At 42.8% G+C, this 21302-nt stretch overlaps 1 protein-coding gene across 2 annotated transcripts; it reads left to right on the top strand.

The window, feature by feature from the left end:
• The first annotated feature begins 3944 nt into the window (after positions 1-3944).
• On the top strand, positions 3945-10093 carry ddx5 (DEAD (Asp-Glu-Ala-Asp) box helicase 5). Of its 2 annotated transcripts, none has more exons than XM_017705664.2 (13): positions 3945-4103; positions 5118-5289; positions 5396-5492; positions 5913-6046; positions 6151-6216; positions 6477-6618; positions 6717-6877; positions 7040-7212; positions 7420-7530; positions 7614-7675; positions 7765-7824; positions 8881-9115; positions 9309-9487. In XM_017705664.2, exons 1-13 carry the CDS (start codon positions 4063-4065, stop codon positions 9340-9342), a joined length of 1488 nt encoding a protein of 495 aa, XP_017561153.1. In that variant the 5' UTR covers positions 3945-4062; the 3' UTR covers positions 9343-9487. The 2 variants fall into 2 exon arrangements, with proteins under 2 accessions (XP_017561153.1, XP_017561152.1); XM_017705663.2 differs by having other exon boundaries at positions 3946-4103; positions 8881-9102; positions 9309-10093.
• Positions 10094-21302: the final 11209 nt, after the last annotated feature.

Genomic DNA, 21302 nt, shown 5'->3' with positions numbered 1-21302 from the left:
AGCTGTTGTTCAAATGGAACAGACAACAGGTGGAAATTATTGGCAATTAGCAAGACACACTCAATAAAGGAGTGGTTCTGCAGGTGGGGACCACAGACCACTTCTCAGTACCTTTCTGGCTGATGTTTTGGTCACTTTTGAATGTTGGTGGTGTTTTCACACTCGTGGTAGCAGGAGACGGACTCTACAACCCACACAAGTGGCTCAGGTAGTGCAGCTCATCCAGGATGGCACATCAATGCAAGCTGTGGCAAGAAGGTTTGCTGTGTCTGTCAGCGTAGTGTCCAGAGGCTGGAGGCGCTACCAGGAGACAGGCTGGTACACCAGGAGATGTGGAGGAGGCCGTAGGAGGGTAACAACCCAGCAGCAGGACCGCTACCTCCGCCTTTGTGCAAGGAGGAACAGGAGGAGCACTGCCAGAGCCCTGCAAAATGACCTCCAGCAGGCCACAAATATGCATATGTCTGCACAAACGGTTAGAAACCGACTCCATGAGGATGGTATGAGGGCCCGACGTCCACAGATGGGGGTTGTGCTCACAGCCCAACGCCGTGCAGGACACTTGGCATTTGCCAGAGAACACCAGGATTGGCAAATTCACCACTGGCGCCCGTACTCTTCACAGATGAAAGCAGGTTCACACTGAGCACATATGACAGACGTGACAGAGTCTGGAGACGCCGTGGAGAGCGACCTGCTGCCTGCAACATCCTTCAGCATGACCGGTTTGGCAGTAGGTCAGTAATGGTGTGGGGTGGCATTTCTTTGGAGGGCCGGACAGCCCTCCATGTGCTAGCCAGAGGTAGCCTGACTGCCATTAGGTACCGAGATGAGATCCTCAGACCCCTTGTGAGACCATATGCTGGTGCGGTTGGCCCTGGGTTCCTCCTAATGCAGGACAATGCTAGACCTCACTTAAGGAGCTTTAAGGATATCACATCAAAGTTGGATCAGCCTGTCGTGTGTTTTTCCACTTTAATTTTGTGTGTGACTCCAAATCCAGGCCTCCATTGGTTAATACATTTGATTTCCATTGATGATTTTTGTGATTTTGTTGTCAGCACATTCAACTTTGTTGCACTTTGAGCAGTGTACTTTTTTACTATTGTTTTTAGTGCTATTCTTATATTCTATTTTATCTATTTTCTTCTAAGATTATATTGAGATTAGTTTTGATGAATGGAGCAACAGCAAAGGTGGAATTTCATTGTACTGTGTAACTACCTGTTCTGCTGTGCACATGATAAAACTCTTGAATCTATTAGAAGGAAATTCCACTTCAGTTCAACTGCAAAATTCATTGGATGAGGTGTAAAAAAAAAAAAAAAAAAAAAAAAAAAAAAAAAAAGGTCATCCTGAGTAGTTTGATGTGAAATGATTCACTGTGGAGAAACTTACTGACTTAATGTTCTTTATAATGGTGGTGATGGGAACCAGGAGTCACACAACACAAACATGGCCAAATGAACAATGAACCTACGTCTGTCTTCTGAGTTTTTACGTGTAATCTGAGAAACAAGATACAATATCTAAATTATGTTTAAGGCCAAAACCTTCTCAAAACTATCATAACACAAAGTCTCAGCCATCGGGGAACATATTCACAACCACTTCACGTGAAAAACCTGTAAGGAAGCTTTTAGATGCATTCAAGTCTTCAGAAATCTGCTCCCCATCACATCCGCTGTGAACTTCAGAACCACAATATAGAAGCATTTCATGCTTAAATAGTTATTTGTACAGTGGAATTGTTCTTCGGATTAATAGACAACGTACATGGTTCTATATAGCACCAAAAAGGGTTCTGCTATTGTTCAGATGTCAAGTTTTTGAGTTAAGCTTTAAGTTAAAAATAAATAGCATTCCCCTTTAACATTAGATTCCACACATATGCACTTTTCTCTTATACTTTTTGCTGTAAACTGCCTATTGTAATTCTGATGGGGGCATTTGGGCCTGTCATGTTTCAGCAGACTGAGACAAAGAAAGCAGTTGTCTCTGTTATAATGATAAAGGATTTGTCCTTTGTTTTGAAAGGAGTGAGTGGGGTGTGAATCGCCTCCTGTTAGCGAAAGAGAGGTGCTAGCCAGTTCTGAGGTAGAACATTGGTTATAACCTGACCATTTGGAACATTACAGGGTCACTCGGGAGAGACGTATGAGCGAAAATGTCTTTATGAAAAAGACAGTGTGAAGTTTCTCTGAGCTGCTATACAGAAGAATGGCAAGAAATAGCATCTTAGGCTAGCAGTGAGATTTCCCTAGTTACACTTCTGGGTCGCAGGGGGTGCTGGAGCCTATCCCAGCTGTCATCAGGTGGAAGGCAGGACACACCCTGGACAGGCCGGCAGACTGACGTACACATTCACACACACCTAGGGGCAATTTAGCACGTCCAATTGGCCTGACTGCATGTCTGTGGGAGGAAACCAGAGGAAACCCACGCAGACATGGGGAGAACATGCAAACTCCACACAGAAAGGACGCTTGTTGCCCGGCTAGGGAGTCGAACCCAGGCCCTTCTTGTTGTGAGGTGACAGCGCTACCCACCATGCCACCCCAACACCAGACACATATTTATACATTTAAATATAAATATAATTCCATTACAGCACAGAAAGTATCCGAATACACTTAGAATACATCTTGATAAGGCAGATGGAAATAGTTAGTTATTGCTGGCTGTTTTCTTCATGCAGTCCTTTTGTTAATATGCATAATGGACAATTTGCTTATCATTTCACAGAATTTTAGAAATTCTTAATTTTTTTTTGTTCACATCTCTTGCTTTGGTCCGCTGCTGCTCCCCAAGCAGGACTGCCGCTCTCGTGAACTTAGCAAAAGTGGGACACTTGTTTGTTCACTGTGCCGGGGGACCCTCATAAAATCTACGTTCTCGTGTCTTGTGTGTTTTGTGAGTTGTCTTCTGTTCTGTCCTCTCTTCACTGACTGAGCCCCTCCACCCCCCCACCCCCCACCCCCCACCCCTCCTGCCACTGGGAGTCTGATAATAAACACACATTGAAACATTGAGCGTGTTTCTTATTACGCGTATGTTTAGTGATTTAGTAAAACATTCTAAAAGTGTTCCCTTTTTAAAGAACGTTAAACGGAACTGTGTTTTGAATGCTGTCTTTATAAAACAGGACTAAATTCAGGTCATTTTAGTGTTCACATTTATTTACATATATCAAATGTAGCTATGTTTCATCCTAAACTTGTGCACACAGTCTTCTCCTAAAATTAAATCAGATGTTTTGTTGATTTTCTAAGTGAAAATAAGTGAATAAGTTAACAAACTTCGGCACTTTTCATGCACTATTGCTGTTTATTTGCTGGATTTCACATATCAGGTAAAAAAGTATAGATAGATAGATAGATAGATAGATAGATAGATATTAGACAGACAGACAGACAGACAGACAGATAGATAGATAGATAGATAGACAGATCGACAGACAGATAGATAGATAGGTAGATAGATAGATTCATTAGACAGACAGACACAGATAGCTAGATAGACAGACAGACAGAGACAGACAGACTGACATTTTGTGTTGACTACAGTTTAGACAGTATATAGACAGCACCAACGGTCATTCATATGGCGGAAATAAAGAAAATGAGAGACTAAATAAACCCGAGACTAAATAAAACCTGAGACTAAATAAACCCGAGACTAAATAAAACCCGAGACTAAATAAAACCTGAGACTAAATAAACACGAGACTAAATAAAACCCGAGACTAAATAAAACCCGAAACTAAATAAACCCGAGACTAAATAATACCCGAGACTAAATAAAACCCGAGACTAAATAAACCCGAGCGCGTTTCAGAGAATCAGAAACACGTTTAAGAGCACGAGCCGATCGACGGAGAGCGGCTCGGAGCACGTGGAGGCGAATGACGTCGTTTCCGGTTGGTATAAAGGCGTAGTGCGCGCAGCCGGTAGCGGCATTCAGAGCACCATCACTGCCGGCGGAGGAAGGACGGAAGACCAGCTTCACTTTAGTCCTTTACTTTAGTTTTTACCTTTTAATTTATTACCTTTGGCCGCAGACATGCCCGGGTACGCCGACAGAGACCGAAGCCGCGACAGAAGGCGAGTTTTCTCCGCTGAGCTAGTTACCGTGGCGCGTTGAGTCCGTTAGCCTAGCCGAGCTTACCGGCCACCGGTAACGGAGCACACCGCTCGCGCGTTAACTTCGCTTTTAACACGGACAGTCGAGCGACTGTTTAGAGGTTGGTGTTCGCGCCAAATGTCGGAGATTAGGGCTGGTGGTAAGTCGTGTTGGCGAGCTGTTGATGCTAGGTAGGCTAGCTAGGCTAGCTAGTAGCTCGGCAGGCGGTTTTCGGCTGAAATGCGCTAAAATCCCGCATGACGGCGAGTTTCTCCGGGGCCGTGTGGCGGGTTTAACCGTTGTGTATGTGACCTGACGGCGATGTCGTGTCATTTCTGTGTTAATTCTCGGTTTCGGCGTCTTTTCCGGCGAGGCCTCGCCTCGCCATGTGGCTGGCGCTGATGCCGGTACAAAATGCCGGCCGGTTTTTTTCCTTTGTTTCCTTGCTGGTCCGAATTAAAATGGCAGCGGCTTAAAACGTGACGCAGACATAATAAAGTATCATCGCCACCGCCGAGACGGAGTTTATACGCCCAGTAACGTGTTTAAGGCTTGTTTCACGTCTTGTCCACTTTTTGTTGTACCGTGGCTCAAACATTGGCGGTCGAGTTCTGTAAAGCAGTAACTTAATTAAGAGGAAATTTACCGGGTTTTCACTTCTGAACGGCTCAGTCGGTGATTTGTGTGAAGTCCTCAGGCACCGTGTATCTAACCGTGTAACGGTAATGTAGTGATTGTTTATGGGGGGGCTTCCAGGGGCATTGAACTCCCTAGGCCTCTGGTTCCCATCCCCACTGCTGTGAACAACTATGGCTCTGCGAGTTTCTCCAGAGTGGAGTGATTTATGCTGAATCTCTTATTTGCCTCTCACTTAATGTAGAATTATAGGTTTTGCTTTTCCCCCTTTAAGCAATGAGGTGTGCATTTTAAACGTGTGGCTGACGGCTGCTCGGAAAATATGACTAACTTCCTGCCCAATGTTTGCCTTCCTCCAGTTATGGCAATGGACCGCCACGTTTTGGAGGAAGTCGCGGTGGCCCCCCCCAAGGCAAGAAGTTTGGGAATCCAGGTGACAGGCTGCGGAAGAAACATTGGAACCTTGATGAGCTGCCCAAGTTTGAGAAGAACTTTTATCAGGAACATCCTGATGTGGTCAGAAGGTCCTCAGTAAGTAAACACTTGTGCTTCGCCTTCGTGTAGGAAATCTTGTTCTTGGTTTTTCTCGTAAGGGTGGACTTTAGTTTTAATGCTCTGCTTTTTTTTTTAATTGCAGCAAGAAGTTGAACAGTACAGGAGAAGCAAGGAGATAACGGTGAAGGGGAGAGACTGCCCTAAACCTGTAATGAGGTTTCATGAGGCCAGTTTTCCATGTAAGTTTACACAACACTCATCTAATACAGAGAACGGCTATAGGAATACATTGGCTGAAACTGGGTGGAATAACTACCTATAGCTACAGCTGTTGTAAATGTATGCCCTCATCATAGAACAGTTTGACACTTCTTGGTTTAGTCTTGGCAAATCCTGATGTCTTTCAAAACGTACTTCTACTTCGATACGCGTGTTGGCTGGCTGAATTATTTCTTAAACATGTCTGACACAAGGTGGTGTGACACTACTATTTATTGGCTACTAGCAGTTGGGGGTTTTGAGCATTGTAGGGGTTCCCAATGATTTGCTGAATGCATGTTGGGTTTTGTAGTGAGTCGGTTATGTTAAACTGATGAGACTGGGATGCCAGAGCACCCTTTTAAGAATCTGTCTTAAACTTTTGGTCTTTTGTTTTGCAGCTTATGTAATGGATGTGATCAATAAACAGAACTGGACTGATCCAACTCCTATTCAAGCTCAGGGGTGGCCACTGGCGTTAAGTGGCAAAGATATGGTTGGCATTGCCCAGACAGGATCTGGGAAAACGCTTTCGGTAAGAATGTCTTGATACTTTTGGTAGTCTTTATATTCGGCAGTACGTTCTTCTTAGTACTTGGGTTTTATTTTAAAGTAAAAATGTGATCCCTTTCTTTTCAGTATTTGCTTCCTGCAATTGTGCACATAAACCACCAGCCCTTCCTGGAGCGTGGAGATGGACCAATTGTAAGTGGCTTTGCACATAAAGTTTAAAATCTACACTTGGACTAAAATCTGCAGTCTTGACTGTACATACAGCACACTGGCTGACTTGCTGTACAATTTGCTTGTATTGACTTTGTCCCCCTCATACAAATCAATGCATGGTGGGCCCACTTGGCCACAACCCATTCCCAAATAGTCTTGGTCCTATCCGCTCACTTGACACAGCAGAAATTAAAATTCTTCTTTTGGTTATTGGCTGAGATGCTAACTTTGTTTTTCAGTGTTTGGTACTGGCTCCCACTCGTGAGCTGGCCCAACAGGTCCAGCAGGTGGCAGCAGAGTACGGCAGAGCCTCCCGCCTAAAGTCCACTTGCATCTATGGAGGAGCTCCAAAAGGACCACAAATCCGGGACCTGGAGAGGGGTATGCTTTCATTCCATCCAATTATCCACATGCATCTTTATTGTTCTTTGTGATAAGTCTACAACTCTTTTCTTTTCTTTTTTTTTTTCTCTCTCCAGGGGTTGAGATCTGCATTGCCACCCCAGGCAGGCTTATTGACTTCCTGGAAGCTGGCAAGACAAATCTGCGCAGGTGCACATATCTAGTCCTGGATGAGGCTGACAGAATGCTGGATATGGGCTTTGAACCCCAAATCCGCAAAATCGTCGATCAGATCAGGGTGAGTCACTTCTTGAAACACAAGCTCCTAGCCTTAAGGAGTATACTCCAATTCTTGTCAGTGAAATGTTAACCAGTCTCATTCAACAACTTCCCGTAGTTGACCTGTTCTACCTCTAAAGCACACCTGCGTTTTGCTCACTCGTATGCTGTCTCTCGGTAGCCTGACAGGCAGACACTCATGTGGAGTGCTACCTGGCCCAAAGAGGTGCGTCAACTGGCTGAAGACTTCTTGAAGGATTACGTCCAGATCAATGTTGGTGCACTGCAGCTCAGCGCCAACCACAACATCCTACAGATCGTGGATGTTTGCAGTGATGGAGAGAAGGAGGACAAGTGAGTGGTGTTTAGTATTTAGTGGTCGTAATAAAATGGTCACTAATGACTTTGCTCATCAGTGTAGCAATGCTGGATAAGTGGTTTATTGCATGAACCTCAGTCTTAAGCCTCCATAGTTGGTTGAGCATTTCAGTGGAAGATCAGTTGAGCTCTGATATTTGATGTTGGATTACAGTTGATGCATTTATAATCTGCTCTGTCCAGACTGGTGCGTCTGCTGGAGGAGATCATGAGTGAGAAGGAGAACAAGACCATCATCTTTGTGGAGACCAAGAGGAGGTGTGATGACCTCACTAGGAGAATGCGCAGGGATGGGTAAGTCAAATTACAGCAGTGTTGTTAATACCAGTGTAGATGCCATGTGAAGAGTCTGTATTCATGTAGTTCCTATTTTGCAGTTGGCCTGCAATGGGTATACATGGAGACAAAAGCCAGCAGGAGAGAGACTGGGTGCTTAACGGTATGTTTACCCTTATGACTGGTTGTTAATTTAAGTAACTACTGTTGGGTGTAGTTGTAACCTGTTTCTTTCCCCATTTATTCCTTCAGAATTCAAGTTTGGCAAAGCTCCCATCCTCATTGCTACTGATGTGGCCTCAAGAGGTCTAGGTAGGTTAGCTTTATTTACTTTAACAGCATCAAGCACCTGAGTGATTTTTCAGTCATATTCATGTGTACTTTTCTTATAAAGAAAGTGTTTAAGCTTCTTTCTTTAACTGCTGTCCCTCTCTGAGTTTCCCCCTCTCACCTGAAGGTGCAGTCTTGGTGGCAGGGCCTTGGCATGACACGCCCAGGTTCACCGGAGGGGTCTGGAGCTCCATTGCTGGAGTCCTGCCTTTTCTGCCAGCCAGTCAAATCGCATACAGAGGTTCTGGGAGGTCGAGTGTACCGCTGGGGCGGAGCCGACCACAGAGGAATGTGGCATTGTGGGATAGCCTCGTGTCTCTTGTTTGCAGCTGCTCAGAACTTTTAACTGCTTCACCTGAGAATCCTTCAAACCCAAAGGCTGTAAGCCATGCTATTATGGCACAATTGTGGAAAGGTTCTGTTGGTCTGCCTTGGTTTGTGGGCCTCTTTCACAGTATTTGGCTATTTGAAATGAGCAGTTGTTAGTTACCTGCACACCTCTGTACTGAATGCGATTCCCAGGCTGGTTGGAGTTCCCTCCCTTTTCTGGCTCCAGTCATGTCGAGTCCTGCCTAAGAGAGACATTTTGTCAAGTGACCACTGATTGGTTGGGAGGACTTTGCCTTGATTATACAGTTAAATTGTCTGCCCTGTTGTAAGGGCTGCTCAGTGATTTGGCCAGAACAGGACAAGAAACACTGACCTTAGGGTTCCTTTCTGTAGGTAGTCCTTGCATCAACATGCAACAAGGCAAAAATATTACTCAAGGCCTATTGGTGGGAGTCACCTGGTCACTCAACTGTGGGGAGATCAGATATGAGCCGTGGAAGTGGTCTAGTTGGGCACCATTTTTAGTCTTCAGGGTAGTTATGGGAGTTGAATGTTTTTAAAACTGTCTCAGTAATCTTATTCTTTTCAGTCAGGTAAGTATGTGCCCTCCTAATCACTGCATTTACTAACATCTCTACCTTTTGCTGCTGTGGCTGTGTGCGATTCTTGCACCCTCTTGCGGCCACGCTGCATTAATCGTTTACACAGATGTCGAGGACGTCAAATTTGTCATTAACTATGACTACCCCAACAACTCTGAGGACTACATCCACCGAATTGGGCGCACGGCTCGCAGCCAAAAAACAGGGACAGCCTACACATTCTTCACGCCAAACAACATGAAGCAGGCGCACGACCTCGTCTCTGTCCTCCGTGAGGCAAATCAGGCCATTAACCCCAAGCTCATCCAGATGGCAGAAGACAGAGGAGGTAAATCCAATTGGTGAGATACAGGAACTGTGGTTTATCTGCAGTCACCTTTTCCTGTTTTTTCGGTTTTTTGGATTTTAATGAAGCTTTTTCTCTCGTTTTTCCACACTTTTTAGAATTTTTCCTAGTTTTTTTGTGAATGATCGTAAGCCTTTTTTCTAACATGTTTGACTTTAGATTTTAACAAAGACTTCTTATTCCTGTAGGTCGTTCAAGGGGCGGTCGAGGTGGCGGGTATAGAGATGACCGCAGAGATCACTACTCTGGAGGCAGACGGGGTTTCAACAGCTACGGTCAGGACAGTCGCAGTAATGACCGTGGTTATGACAGTGGACCAAAGAAAGTCTTTGGCAACAAGGCCCAAAATGGGGGAGCTTATGGGTCTAGCAACTACAATGGTAACAGCAATAATGGCTTTAATGGGGCTTACAACAATGGACAGTCCAGCTTTGGTGGTAACCAGTCTGGTGGCTTTGGAAACCCGGGTTTCCAGAACCAGCAGTTTGGGGCCAGCCAAGGTGGCATTCAGAATGGAATGAACCACAACCAATTCCCATTCAACCCTCAGCAGCAGCCCCCACAGCCTATGCCCCAGCAGATGGTGCCCTTCTCTATGCCCCCTCCTGCCTTCCCCTAGTTAAACTCGCACACAGCCGCATACGCACAGTGTAATTTATTGCATTTATGTCCTGTATAACTGATACTATGTTCCATGACTGTGTTATGTATGTTTTTTTTTCCCCCCCAAGCAGGATTTAAAAGGAGTTGTGCCTCCTACTTTTGAGTCCCAAAGTCTGCCGTGCAGCAGTAGTGATGGTGCACTTTTTTGTGGGTTTTTTTTTTTTTTTTTGTATAGCTATTACATTCCTCAGTAACTTGAAATTTATTCTTTTTGTACCTGTTACACTCGTTAAGGACCTAGGCCTGGAAAGTTTCAAGTAACACCAAGGGGCATTGCATGGCCCTTAAATAAACAAACAAAAAAAGCTTGCTTTTTGGCCTCTTGCTTTTTGATCTCAAGCTATTGCAAATCTTGTTTTTAGTAAATATGTGAATTGTATAATTTATAGGTTTATCTGCTGTGATGGCAAAGGGGCTGTACACATTGCCTTGTCTGTGCGATGTAGGCAAAAAAGACCCTTTTTTTTTGGGGTTAAAAAAATCAGTTTAAGTGGATTCTAAATATGATTGGTGCATTTAATTCCAAATAGCACCCCAAATGTGTACGTTTGGTCACTCTGCCACTGGGGTGCCTGCTCAGGGAGTGCAACTACCTGAGTTCAGGTCGATCACACTTTGCTCACAATATGCTCCAGAAGGCTTTTATTAACCTGGATTAGGAGTGTTGGATTAAGATTAGAGATGAATGCTGCTGGAGTTCCAGGAGCAGGATTTAGGTACCCCTGTTGGACAGGACAGTGGAGAGAATTTCTGGCTTGCAAAAGACATCACAACTAGCCACAATCCAGTCAGGGCCAGCCTGTTTTTAATCAGGATTAAATGTTTAGTCACTAGTGTTCCCCATCATGTAGTGATGAATATAAATGTCAGTGACAGTCAATGCAAAAAAGTGAGAAATTGACTTTCAATTTCCTCTTTTGTTGCTGGACGAGATGGAACAGATGAGGATGTGAATTCTGGATCTAGTTGTCAAAGTGCATGTGTACGCTTGTACACATGAGGGCAGTAACTGAAATACAGAAACAAGTGTTTTGAGTAGGAAAGCTGATTAGAGTAACTGGGTATAAAATGTGTATGATGTACAGTTGGGCTAAGATATTTGGACAGTGACCAGTTTTGGCATTTTAGCTGTATACCAAAGTATATTCAAGATTGTTTCATCACCATGGCCTTAAAGGGCAGACTCTTAATTTGAGGGTGTTCACATCCTAATTGGAGGAAGGGTTTAGGAATTACAGCTCTTTAATACGTAGCTGCCTCTTTCTCAAGGGACTGAAGATGATTGCTATTGACAAAAGCTATTTCATGGGCTGTTCCTCATTTATCCATCTATTAAGCAGGCCTGGAGTTGATTCCAGGTATGGTATTTGCATTTGGAAGCTGTTGCTGTGAACCCCCAACATGCAGTCAATGTAGCTTTTAATGGAAGTGAAACAGACCATCATTAGACTGAAAAAAGATCAATCAGAGAGGGAGTAGAAATGTTAGGAGTGGCCAAATCAACAGTTTGGTACATTCTGGGGGAACGTGCTCTTGTTAGCTTGGGGGAAAAAAAAAGGCCTGGAAAAAGAAAAGTGCTGGATGATTGCAGAATCATTTCCATGGTGAAGAAAAACACCATAACATCCACCCAAGTTGAACACTCCAGGAGGTAGGTGTATCAGTAGCGAAGTCTACCATAAAGAAAAGACTTCATGAGAGCAAATGCAGAGGGTTCACCACGAGGTACAAACCGCTACTTGACCTTGAACATAGAAAGGCCAGATTAGACTTTTCTAAAAAACATCTAAAGGTGCCTGGAACTTCTGGAACAGCATTCTTTGGACAGATGAAACTAAGATCAACTTGCACCAGAATGATGCGAGGAAGAAAGTATGGAGAAGGTTTGGGACGGCTCATGAACGGTCTCTGTAAAGCATGGCGGAGGCACTGTGACGGCATGGGCATGCATGGCTTCCAATGGCACTGAGACATTAGTGTTTACTGATGATGTGACAGAAGACAGAAGCAGCCGGATGAATTCTGACGTGTACAGGGATAAACTTTCTGCTCGGATTCAACCAAACGCAGCAAGGTTGATTGGACGTCACTTCACAGTGCAGATGGACAATGACCCAAAACTTACTGCGAAAGCAACCCAGGAGATTTTAAAGGCAAAGAAGTGGAATATTCTGCAATGGCTGAGTCAATCACCAGATCTCAGCCCAATCGACCATGCATGTCACTTGTTTAAGACAAAACCTAAGGCAGAAAGACCCACAAACAAGCAGCAGCTGAAGACGGCTGGCCTGGCAAAGCATCACAGAAGAGGAAGCGCAGCGTTCGGTGATGTCCATGGGTTCCACACTTCAGGCAGTCATTGTAGTTAATCATTTTTGTGACAGGCTTGTTTTGATATTTAAGATTTCTTTTGCTATGTCAGAAGACTCGAAATCATGTTCTTTTATATTTATGATTGATGGCAGGTTTAAGTTGTAGGTACTGGAGGTATTTTTTTGCCAGTACCACACTTCTGGACCAATTCCTCTAGAGATAAAAAGACTGAGTTTTGCAGTAAGTCTTGTAACTAAGAGATGCTTTTGTCTTTCCAGTTAAGAAAAAAAGTTTTTTTTTTTTATTGTGCAAAAAATCTGGGTTGCCACAAAGTGTACTGTATTTACATATCTGTGGTGTTGAGTTAGTGATTTTGAGAACTTTCCACCAAGCTGTTCAGGCTGTGGCTGTTGTTGGGGTTTTAAAGCAGTTATCAAGTTTAACCCCTTAGAACTGGCAAGAAAGTAACTGTAAAAGTTAGGAACATCTAAACCACCACATTTTATTTTTTTATTGTGGATAACTGGCTTTTTTCTACAGTATATATACAGTAGAATTTAGTTATGACCATATAGAGGGAGTTGAACCAGGTATAGGGAGGCTGGATTGGAATCATTGAGTAAAGATAGTTGATCTTTGGTAGTATTGTGATTCTATGCTTGCTATTCTGCTCATGATAGTAAAAGGTATATTAATCCAGTGATTTAGACCATCCTGTATTGGTCTGAGGAGAGGATAGTGTTTAAAATAACCTGACAGCTTGAGGGAAATGTTTATGTCTATGTATTTAATATTGCCAGAAGATGGGACAGTTGTTTGGGCTGCTGAGTTCCAGCTGTGTGAATGTAGAGGTAATACTGTCTTTCCAAGCGTTTTAGCCAACTTGCACTGCCAGTCTCCAATGTTATTTATTTATACAAAGCTCTTGTTACTGTTGTAAATAGAAGTTTGGGCTTTATAGCTATTACATGTGTTACTGAACATATTCATGTGCATCAGTTATGCGACACGCTGGGCTTTGAAGACCAAAGCAGATGAAGCATGACAAAGAAATGTCAAGCAAAAAAGCTTCAAAGTTTAGATAGATTGATAGATTGATCGATCAGTCTATCATTGATCCCGAAGGAAATATTGCAATGTAAACATCTAAGAACGCAGTACAACTTCATAAGCCACTCACCTTCAAACCTCATATATTGACGCTTTCTGTTTGGTTGGGTTTAGGTTTAAAGCCCAGGGTTACTTCATTCAGAACAAAGTAATACAGATTAGCCCTGATGATTGTAATAACTCATTTTCACACTCAATAACTCAATAATTGCTACATTGACAAAAATGGAGTTTCATACACTGTGTGCACAATTATTAGGCAAGTGAGTATTTTGACCATATTATAATTTTTAGGCATATTTTCTAACTCCAAGCTGGATAAACTTGAATGCTTAATGGATTTAAGCATAGCAGGTGATGTCTCAGAACTCTGAAAAGTTAAAAATGACCAAAAGTCTCTCAGAGGGATGCAGAACTCTTGAAATTGCTAAGATATTGGGGCGTGATCACAGAACCCTCAAATGTTTTGTTGCAAATAGTCAACAGGGTCGCAAGAAACGTGCTGAGAAAAAAAGACGCAAATTAACTGCCAAGGATTTGAGAAGAATCAAGCGTGAAGCTACCAGGAACCCATTATCTTCCAGTTCTGTCATATTCCAGAACTGCAACCTAGCTGGAGTATCAAGAAGTACGAGATGTTCAGCGCTCAGAGACGTGGCCAAGGTAAGGAAGGCTGAAACCCAACCACCACTGAACAAGACACATAAGCTGAAGTGTCTAGACTGGTCCAAGAAGAATCTGAAGACAGATTTTTCAAAGGTTTTATGGACGGATGAAATGAGAGTGACTCTTGATGGACCAGATGGACGGGCCCATGGCTGGATCAGTAACGGGACAGAGCTCCACTTCGAATCAGATGCCAGCAAGGTGGAGGTGGGGTACTGGTATGGGCTGGTATTATTAAAGATGAGTTGGTTGGACCTTTTCGGGTTGAAGCTGGGCTCAAAATCAACTCCCAAGCCTACTGCCAGTTTTTAGAAGACACTTTCTTTAAGCAGTGGTCCAGGAAGAATCTGCATCTTTCAAAAAGACCATGATTTTTATGCAGGACATAAAATCCATCACATGCATCCAAGTACTCCTCTGCATGGCTCGCCAGTAAAGGCATTAAAGATGAAAAACTTATGACATGGCCCCTTCCTCACCTGACCTGAACCCAACTGAGAACTTGTGGGCAGTTCTTAAACGGGAGATTTACAGTGAAGGAAAACAGTACACCTCTCTGAACAGGGTCTGGGAGGCTGTGGTCACTGCTGCACAAAAAGTTGATCATCAACAGATCAAGAAACTGACCGACTCCATGAATGGAAGGCTTATCACTGTTATTGAAAAGAAGGGTGGCTATCCTGTCAGGGAAGCACCATCCTGTCAGTTTTGCAGTGTTTGGCTGAATCTGAGCATAAAGTAAAGCTCTACTCAATTTAGATTTCATCCTGCCACTTCTATCAGCAATCACATCATCAATAAACAGCAGTGACCCAGTTCCATTGGCATCCATACCTGCCCTCTAACACTACCTCCACTATGTTTGTCAGATTATGTGCTATGCTTCAGATCATGAGCCCTTCCTTTCCTTCTATAGACTCTTCTCTTCCCATCATTCTGGTACAAGTTCATCGTGTCTGACCAAAGAATGTTGTTCCTGAACTTGACAGATTTTTGTAGACGTTTCCTAGAAAAGACTAATCTAGATTTTCTGTTCTTGAGAGTTACCAGTGGTTTGCATCTTGAGGTAAACCATCTGTATTTATATTCATGTAGGTGTCTCTTGGCTGTAGACGTGAACAATGATATGCCAACCTTGTCCTTGACTTGACTAGATGTTGTAAAGAGGTTTTTCCTCAAAAATAATTCTACAGTCAACCACTTTAGTTGTCTTCCATGGTCTTCTAGGACTTTTGGTGTTGCTGAGTTGGCCAGTATATGCGTTCTTTTTAAGAATGTACCAACGTGTTGATTTGGCTACTCTTAAAGTTTCTGCTATCTGTATGATCGGTTTGTATTGGTTTTTTTAGCCTAATGATGGACCCTTCACTTGCATCAACACGCCATTGGACTGCATATTGAGAAGAAAAGCTAATGAATGCATATTCAACACTTGGAATCAACTCCACACTTTTTATCTCCTTAATCATGAAACAGTGAGGGAACAGGTGAAACTGCTTATCACTCAAGTGTCTAATTATTTTTGAACCTGTCAACATGGTGGGACTAAGTAAAAAAGGCTGTAGCTCCTAAAAGGTAATTTAAATATTTTTTGTTAAACCCCTCAACTGAGAATGAAAGTTTACGCTTCACTTACATCTTGATTGCTTCGTTTCAAATCCACTGTTGTGCTGTACAGAGGTAAAATTACAAACGCTGTGTCTCTGTCCAAATACTTATGGGCCCAGGTGTAGGGAAGTAATTTACTCCTTAGTCTGCATATTATGGGATTTATTATCTGCAATTTCTCTCTGGGATCGATCTATCTGCCTACCTACCTACCCACCGACCCAAACCCACCCACCGACCCACTGGCCCAAACTCAAACCTACCCAAACCTACCCACCCACCTACCGACCTAACTATCATTGTCCACCAGATTCCCAAATAGCGTTTCTTTTCAAGGCCCTTTAAAGCAGTTATTGTCGTGACTTCTTCAAGGCAGTTCCTCCGCACTTCACACAAATATACCAAAGGAAAAGAAATATAGTGGCTCAAAATCAACAGCCACTGACAAGGAAGATGTTTGTTTTGCTGGATGAGATGCCCAGTATTTATAATTACTCTTATGTTTGACAAAAAAGAGCATCAAAAGTGCAATTTTGATGTCAGGCCATGGTCTACTGGTGAGTGTTGCGCTGGTAGGAGTGGATCAGACACAGCAGTGCTGCTTTAATTTTTAAACACCTCAGAAGATTAGTCCACCACACAAAAATATCCAGCCAACAGCAGCACTCCTGTGTCTGATCTACACACTAAAATGGTTCTCAACAATGAAACACTCTAATAACCATCTGCATGATTAAAGGGTTCTGTGCATTGTGAAATAGTTCTTCAGAATGATGGAGAACGAGTTTCATATGATCCTATATAGAACTATATAGCATTTTTTGTTGCTATATATATTATGTTGCTATTATTTTTGTTGCTATATATATATATATATATATATATATACATACATACATACACACACACACACACACTGCTCAAAAAAATAAAGGGAACACTCAAATAACATCCTAGATCTGAATGAATGAAATATTCGCATTTGAATACTTTATTCTGTACAAAGTTGAATGTGCTGACAACAAAATCACAAAAATCATCAATGGAAATCAAATTTATTAACCAATGGAGGCCTGGATTTGGAGTCACACACAAAATTAAAGTGGAAAAACACACGACAGGCTGATCCAACTTTGATGTGATGTCCTTAAAACAAGTCAAAATGAGGCTCAGTGTTGTGTGTGGCCTCCACGTGTCTGTATGACCTCCCTACAGCACCTGGGCATGCTCCTGATGACGTGGCGGATGGTCTCCTGAGGGATCTCCTCCCAGACCTGGACTAAAGCATCCGCCAACTCCTGGACAGTCTGTGGTGCAACGTGGCGTTGGTGGATGGAGCGAGACATGATGTCCCAGATGTGCTCAATCGGATTCAGGTCTGGGGAACGGGCGGGCCAGTCCATAGCTTCAATGCCTTCATCTTGCAGGAACTGCTGATACACTCCAGCCACATGAGGTCTAGCATTGTCCTGCATTAGGAGGAACCCAGGGCCAACCTCACCAGCATATGGTCTCACAAGGGATCTGAGGATCTCATCTCGGTACCTAATGGCAGTCAGGCTACCTCTGGCGAGCACATGGAGGGCTGTGCGGCCCTCCAAAGAAATGCCACCCCACAACATTACTGACCCACTGCCGGTCATGCTGAAGGATGTTGCAGGCAGCAGGTCGCTCTCCACGGCGTCTCCAGACTCTGTCACGTCTGTCACATGTGCTCAGTGTGAACCTGCTTTCATCTGTGAAGAGCACAGGGCGCCAGTGGTGAATTTGCCAATCCTGGTGTTCCCTGGCAAATGCCAAGCGTCCTGCACGGTGTTGGGCTGTGAGCACAACCCCCATCTGTGGACGTCAGGCCCTCATACCATCCTCATGGAGTCGGTTTCTAACACATGCACATTTGTGGCCTGCTGGAGGTCATTTTGCTGGGCTCTGGCAGTGCTCCTCCTGTTCCTCCTTGCACAAAGGCAGAGGTAGCGGTCCTGCTGCTGGGTTGTTGCCCTCCTACGACCTCCTTCATGTCTCCTGGTTTATTGGCCTGGTAGCACCTCCAGCCTCTGGACACTACGCTGACAGACACAGCAAACCTTCTTGCCACAGCTCTCATTGATGTGCCATCCTGGATGAGCTGCAGTACCTGAGCCACTTGTGTGGGTTGTAGAGTCCGTCTCCTGCTACCACGAGTGTGAAAGCACCACCAACATTCAAAAGTGACCAAAACATCAGCCAGAAAGCAGAAAGGTACTGAGAAGTGGTCTGTGGTCCCCACCTGCAGAACCACTCCTTTATTGAGTGTGTCTTGCTAATTGCCCATGATTTCCACCTGTTGTCTATTCCATTTGCACAACAGCTGTGAAATTGATTGTCAGTGTTGCTTCCTAAGTGGACAGTTTGAAGTCGTTTCAAGACTGATACTCCTACCACTGCAACACACACTAACACACCACATCAGTGTTACTGCAGTGCAGAGAATGATCCACCACCCAAATAGTACCTGCTCTGTGAGGGTCCATGGGGTCCTGGCCACTGAAGAAGACTCCAGTCTGTAACTGTAGAGCTACAAATCGCTCCTATATGGCAAGTAGAGCTGATAAAATGGACAATGTAGAAACAAAGAGGTGGTTTTTACATTCTTATTTTCCTATTCTATTTATTTACTTTTTAAAGTACTTTATTAACCAAATGTAGCTTAACTGTATAAATTACAGTACTGTGTGAAAGTCTTAGGCACACAAGACACATTTTCAAAATTTATTTGTGTAGTTTGTGTTTATTTGCTGAGAAAAGTTAATATTAAATAAATGAATAAACAGTTTATAGAATATTAATTAATAATGATTATATATATACATGTAATAGATGATATTAACGAGTCTCTGTGGCAGCTGTGAAGGTGTCCAGGAAAAATATGGACCCAAGAAATTCTTGTTACTTTTTATTGTTTTTATGTTTATTTGAATTATGAATATGACTTTATTCTAATGTATATAATGTATATTGTGATAAACTCACTGCTGAGGTACATTGTTAAAAAATGTGCTCAGATGCCTAAAACTTTTGCACAGTACTGTACATTTTAAAAAGAAGAAATAAGTTATATCCTTTAAGGCTTTGTAAACCTGGGAACAGAAGGAGGTTGATGTATAAACAAGCAAGTTGGTTTCACCCATTTGAACAAACATCCACCTTCTGTGAGGCCCAGACTCAATTTGTTGAGCGGAATGAAAGTGAAAGCTTGTGGGATTTAAGATTTGAGATCATTTGCCAGGTTGGACAAATTCTGAGAAAAAGCTTGATCTGTATCTCAAGGCAAAAATGCTCAAGTGTAGGCCAGCTCTAGTTGCAATAACCTAAATGAATTCAGTTATGGAGTAAGACGCTTCCTCAGTGCACGTGCCTGCATTCAAAGTAGGAATTTCCTCACTGAAAATGACTGTTGTAATGGGAAGTCAGCTGGAAGGCCTTGTTCTCTTTTCTCTTGCTCCACTGCTTTGATTAATGCTGGATCTGCTATTGCACAAAGAAAAAAATTCAGGCAATTCCGTCAACATTGAAATTCCTGCACGTTTCCGCTACGTTCCGCCGCAACATTCACACCAGTTACAATACGCTTCATTCTCACTCAGCTCTTTTACGACCTGTTGAACTACATTAAGTGGGTCACTGTGGTGAAGTGTTTTTGGTTGTAAAGTTTCTTGATATCAGAAATTCAATTAGAAAAAAAAAAAATGTCATTAGCACTAGAAAAACGGAAAGCAGATATTGGCAAATAGAAATATTTACTAGCCTGAATGTGAAAATTCCATTTTCACAAGTAAATTTTTTTTGTGTATATATTGAAATTTCAGTCATTACATTTAATTACATTTATTTCTGGCAAAATTAATGGGTAGAAATCAGTAAGAAATCCGTTACAACAATTCGAATGTAAAAATTGTGGATATGAAGTTCAAATGGCTTTCCATACATCACAGTTTGAGGAATAGTGGAGTCTAGATGGGGTCTGAGGGGCAATTAGGGGTTTGTGAACAGTTGCTTAGAATAAAAGTGAGCTGGGTAATTTGTTGGGAGGATATAAAAAAGAAAATAAAAATCCATAATTGTAAGTTGAAGTTTAGACTCAGAGTGTGTGTTTTACCACTTTGAGAGTCGCAAAATTTTAAGTTACATTTAAATGAATTCATTTTGCCCTGCGATGGACTGGCGACCTATCCAGGGTGTATCCTGCCTTTCGCCCAATGACAGCTGGGATAGGCTCCAGCACCCCCGGCCCACACCACCCTCAACCCTGCCACGCACCCCCCCACCGCGTGACCCAGAAGGAGAAGCGGCTTAGAACATGTGTGTGTGTGTGTGTGTGTGTGTGAATTCATTTTAATTGAATCATTTTTATTCATTCATTATGAATCACAGCGTTTAACTTAAATACCTAAGACTTCTTCAAGTGACTAAAACGTTTAGTGCTGTACAGTGGAGTGCAATTTTACATTTCTAAGTAACTAATATAATTACATTGACTTTGGTTAAAAGCAGACTTAAATTTTTTATTTTGCATCAATAAAATTGATGAGAGCCCCCCCATTTCTGTGTACACCTTCTCCTAAAATGATTGAGACATATGTAACCATGGTGTCTGCTGCTGACAGAAAAGCGAACACGAGTCAATTTTCAGTTGCTCGGTTTAGTTTCGACTACAGGCTCCATCGCTGCACAGGCAGTACTACCTCATTAACTGAGTCAGCAGCTACCCTTTGTGTTAGCCAGGGTTTGGTAGAGTAACACACTTTTAACACATGCTTTTTCAGTAATCAGTGAAGGCTGAGAAGCAAGATGTGGTAAATAAAATAAATCAAGGCAGAACTATCAACTGATTCATTATCGCGTCGTCAGTGTAAAGTGAGACACGAGGGAGGCTGTGGTTTTCACCACAAGAAGCACTTTTTATTCAGCACCACCAGGGCAGAAAGGCACACAGAGGTGTGAAACCACAGGGGAGGTGGTCACGGCAGCACAAAACAACACAAATAAAACTTGTTTATACATAACTCTATATATATATATATATATATATATATATATATATATATATAAATATATATATATATATATATAACATTTTATTTATTCATTTTTTTAACCTATACTAGCACATCAGCAGATACTGAGACATATTTACAGCCAAAGTTGTAAAATGGACATGAAATGCTCTCAAGGTGGTCTGATGTTTGTTGAAAGGACAAAACGGCTCTTTTTAACATTGGTGTTGCGAGCCCTGCAGCAGTGAGTCGCTACAGTATATATAGGTTTGAGCATGTATTTCCAGCAGAACACAAAAGGGTCCATAAGTAATTAAAGGCTTAACTGCACAACATTAAACAGGGTAACTGGAGTCAGGTCAGTGTGTGGTAGAATGGAGTTTGACAGTTAGTTATGCAGCTAGTTTATGCACTATAAGATGTAGGTCTCTTGTAAAACCTCACTAAAATGTTGAGCCTATTTACGGCCCTGACCACGGAGACTGTATTTGCAAAGGATGTCTCTGGAATGTCCCTGGCTGCATGTGGTCAGCCCTTTAACAGCCAGTACACTTGACCATGTGTGTTGTCATGTGAGCGACAGTGAACCTGTGTTTTCCAGAATGTACTCGTGTATAATCCGCTCTGCGTTTACTCTACACCCAAACGTGGTGCAATGCTATGGCAGGAGGAAGGTTTGGTGGTGCAATATGAAATAAAACAGGCCTGGCAGAACAGCCTGACAGGCTTGTTAATGATTTAGCCAGTGTAGTGTATGTTGCAGAATGAAACGTTACTCACTGCTCTGGG

This window comes from Pygocentrus nattereri, chromosome 14 (assembly GCF_015220715.1).
Source record: "Pygocentrus nattereri isolate fPygNat1 chromosome 14, fPygNat1.pri, whole genome shotgun sequence".
Lineage (NCBI taxonomy): Eukaryota > Metazoa > Chordata > Actinopteri > Characiformes > Serrasalmidae > Pygocentrus > Pygocentrus nattereri.
This window is presented reverse-complemented; position numbering and strand designations above follow the sequence as displayed.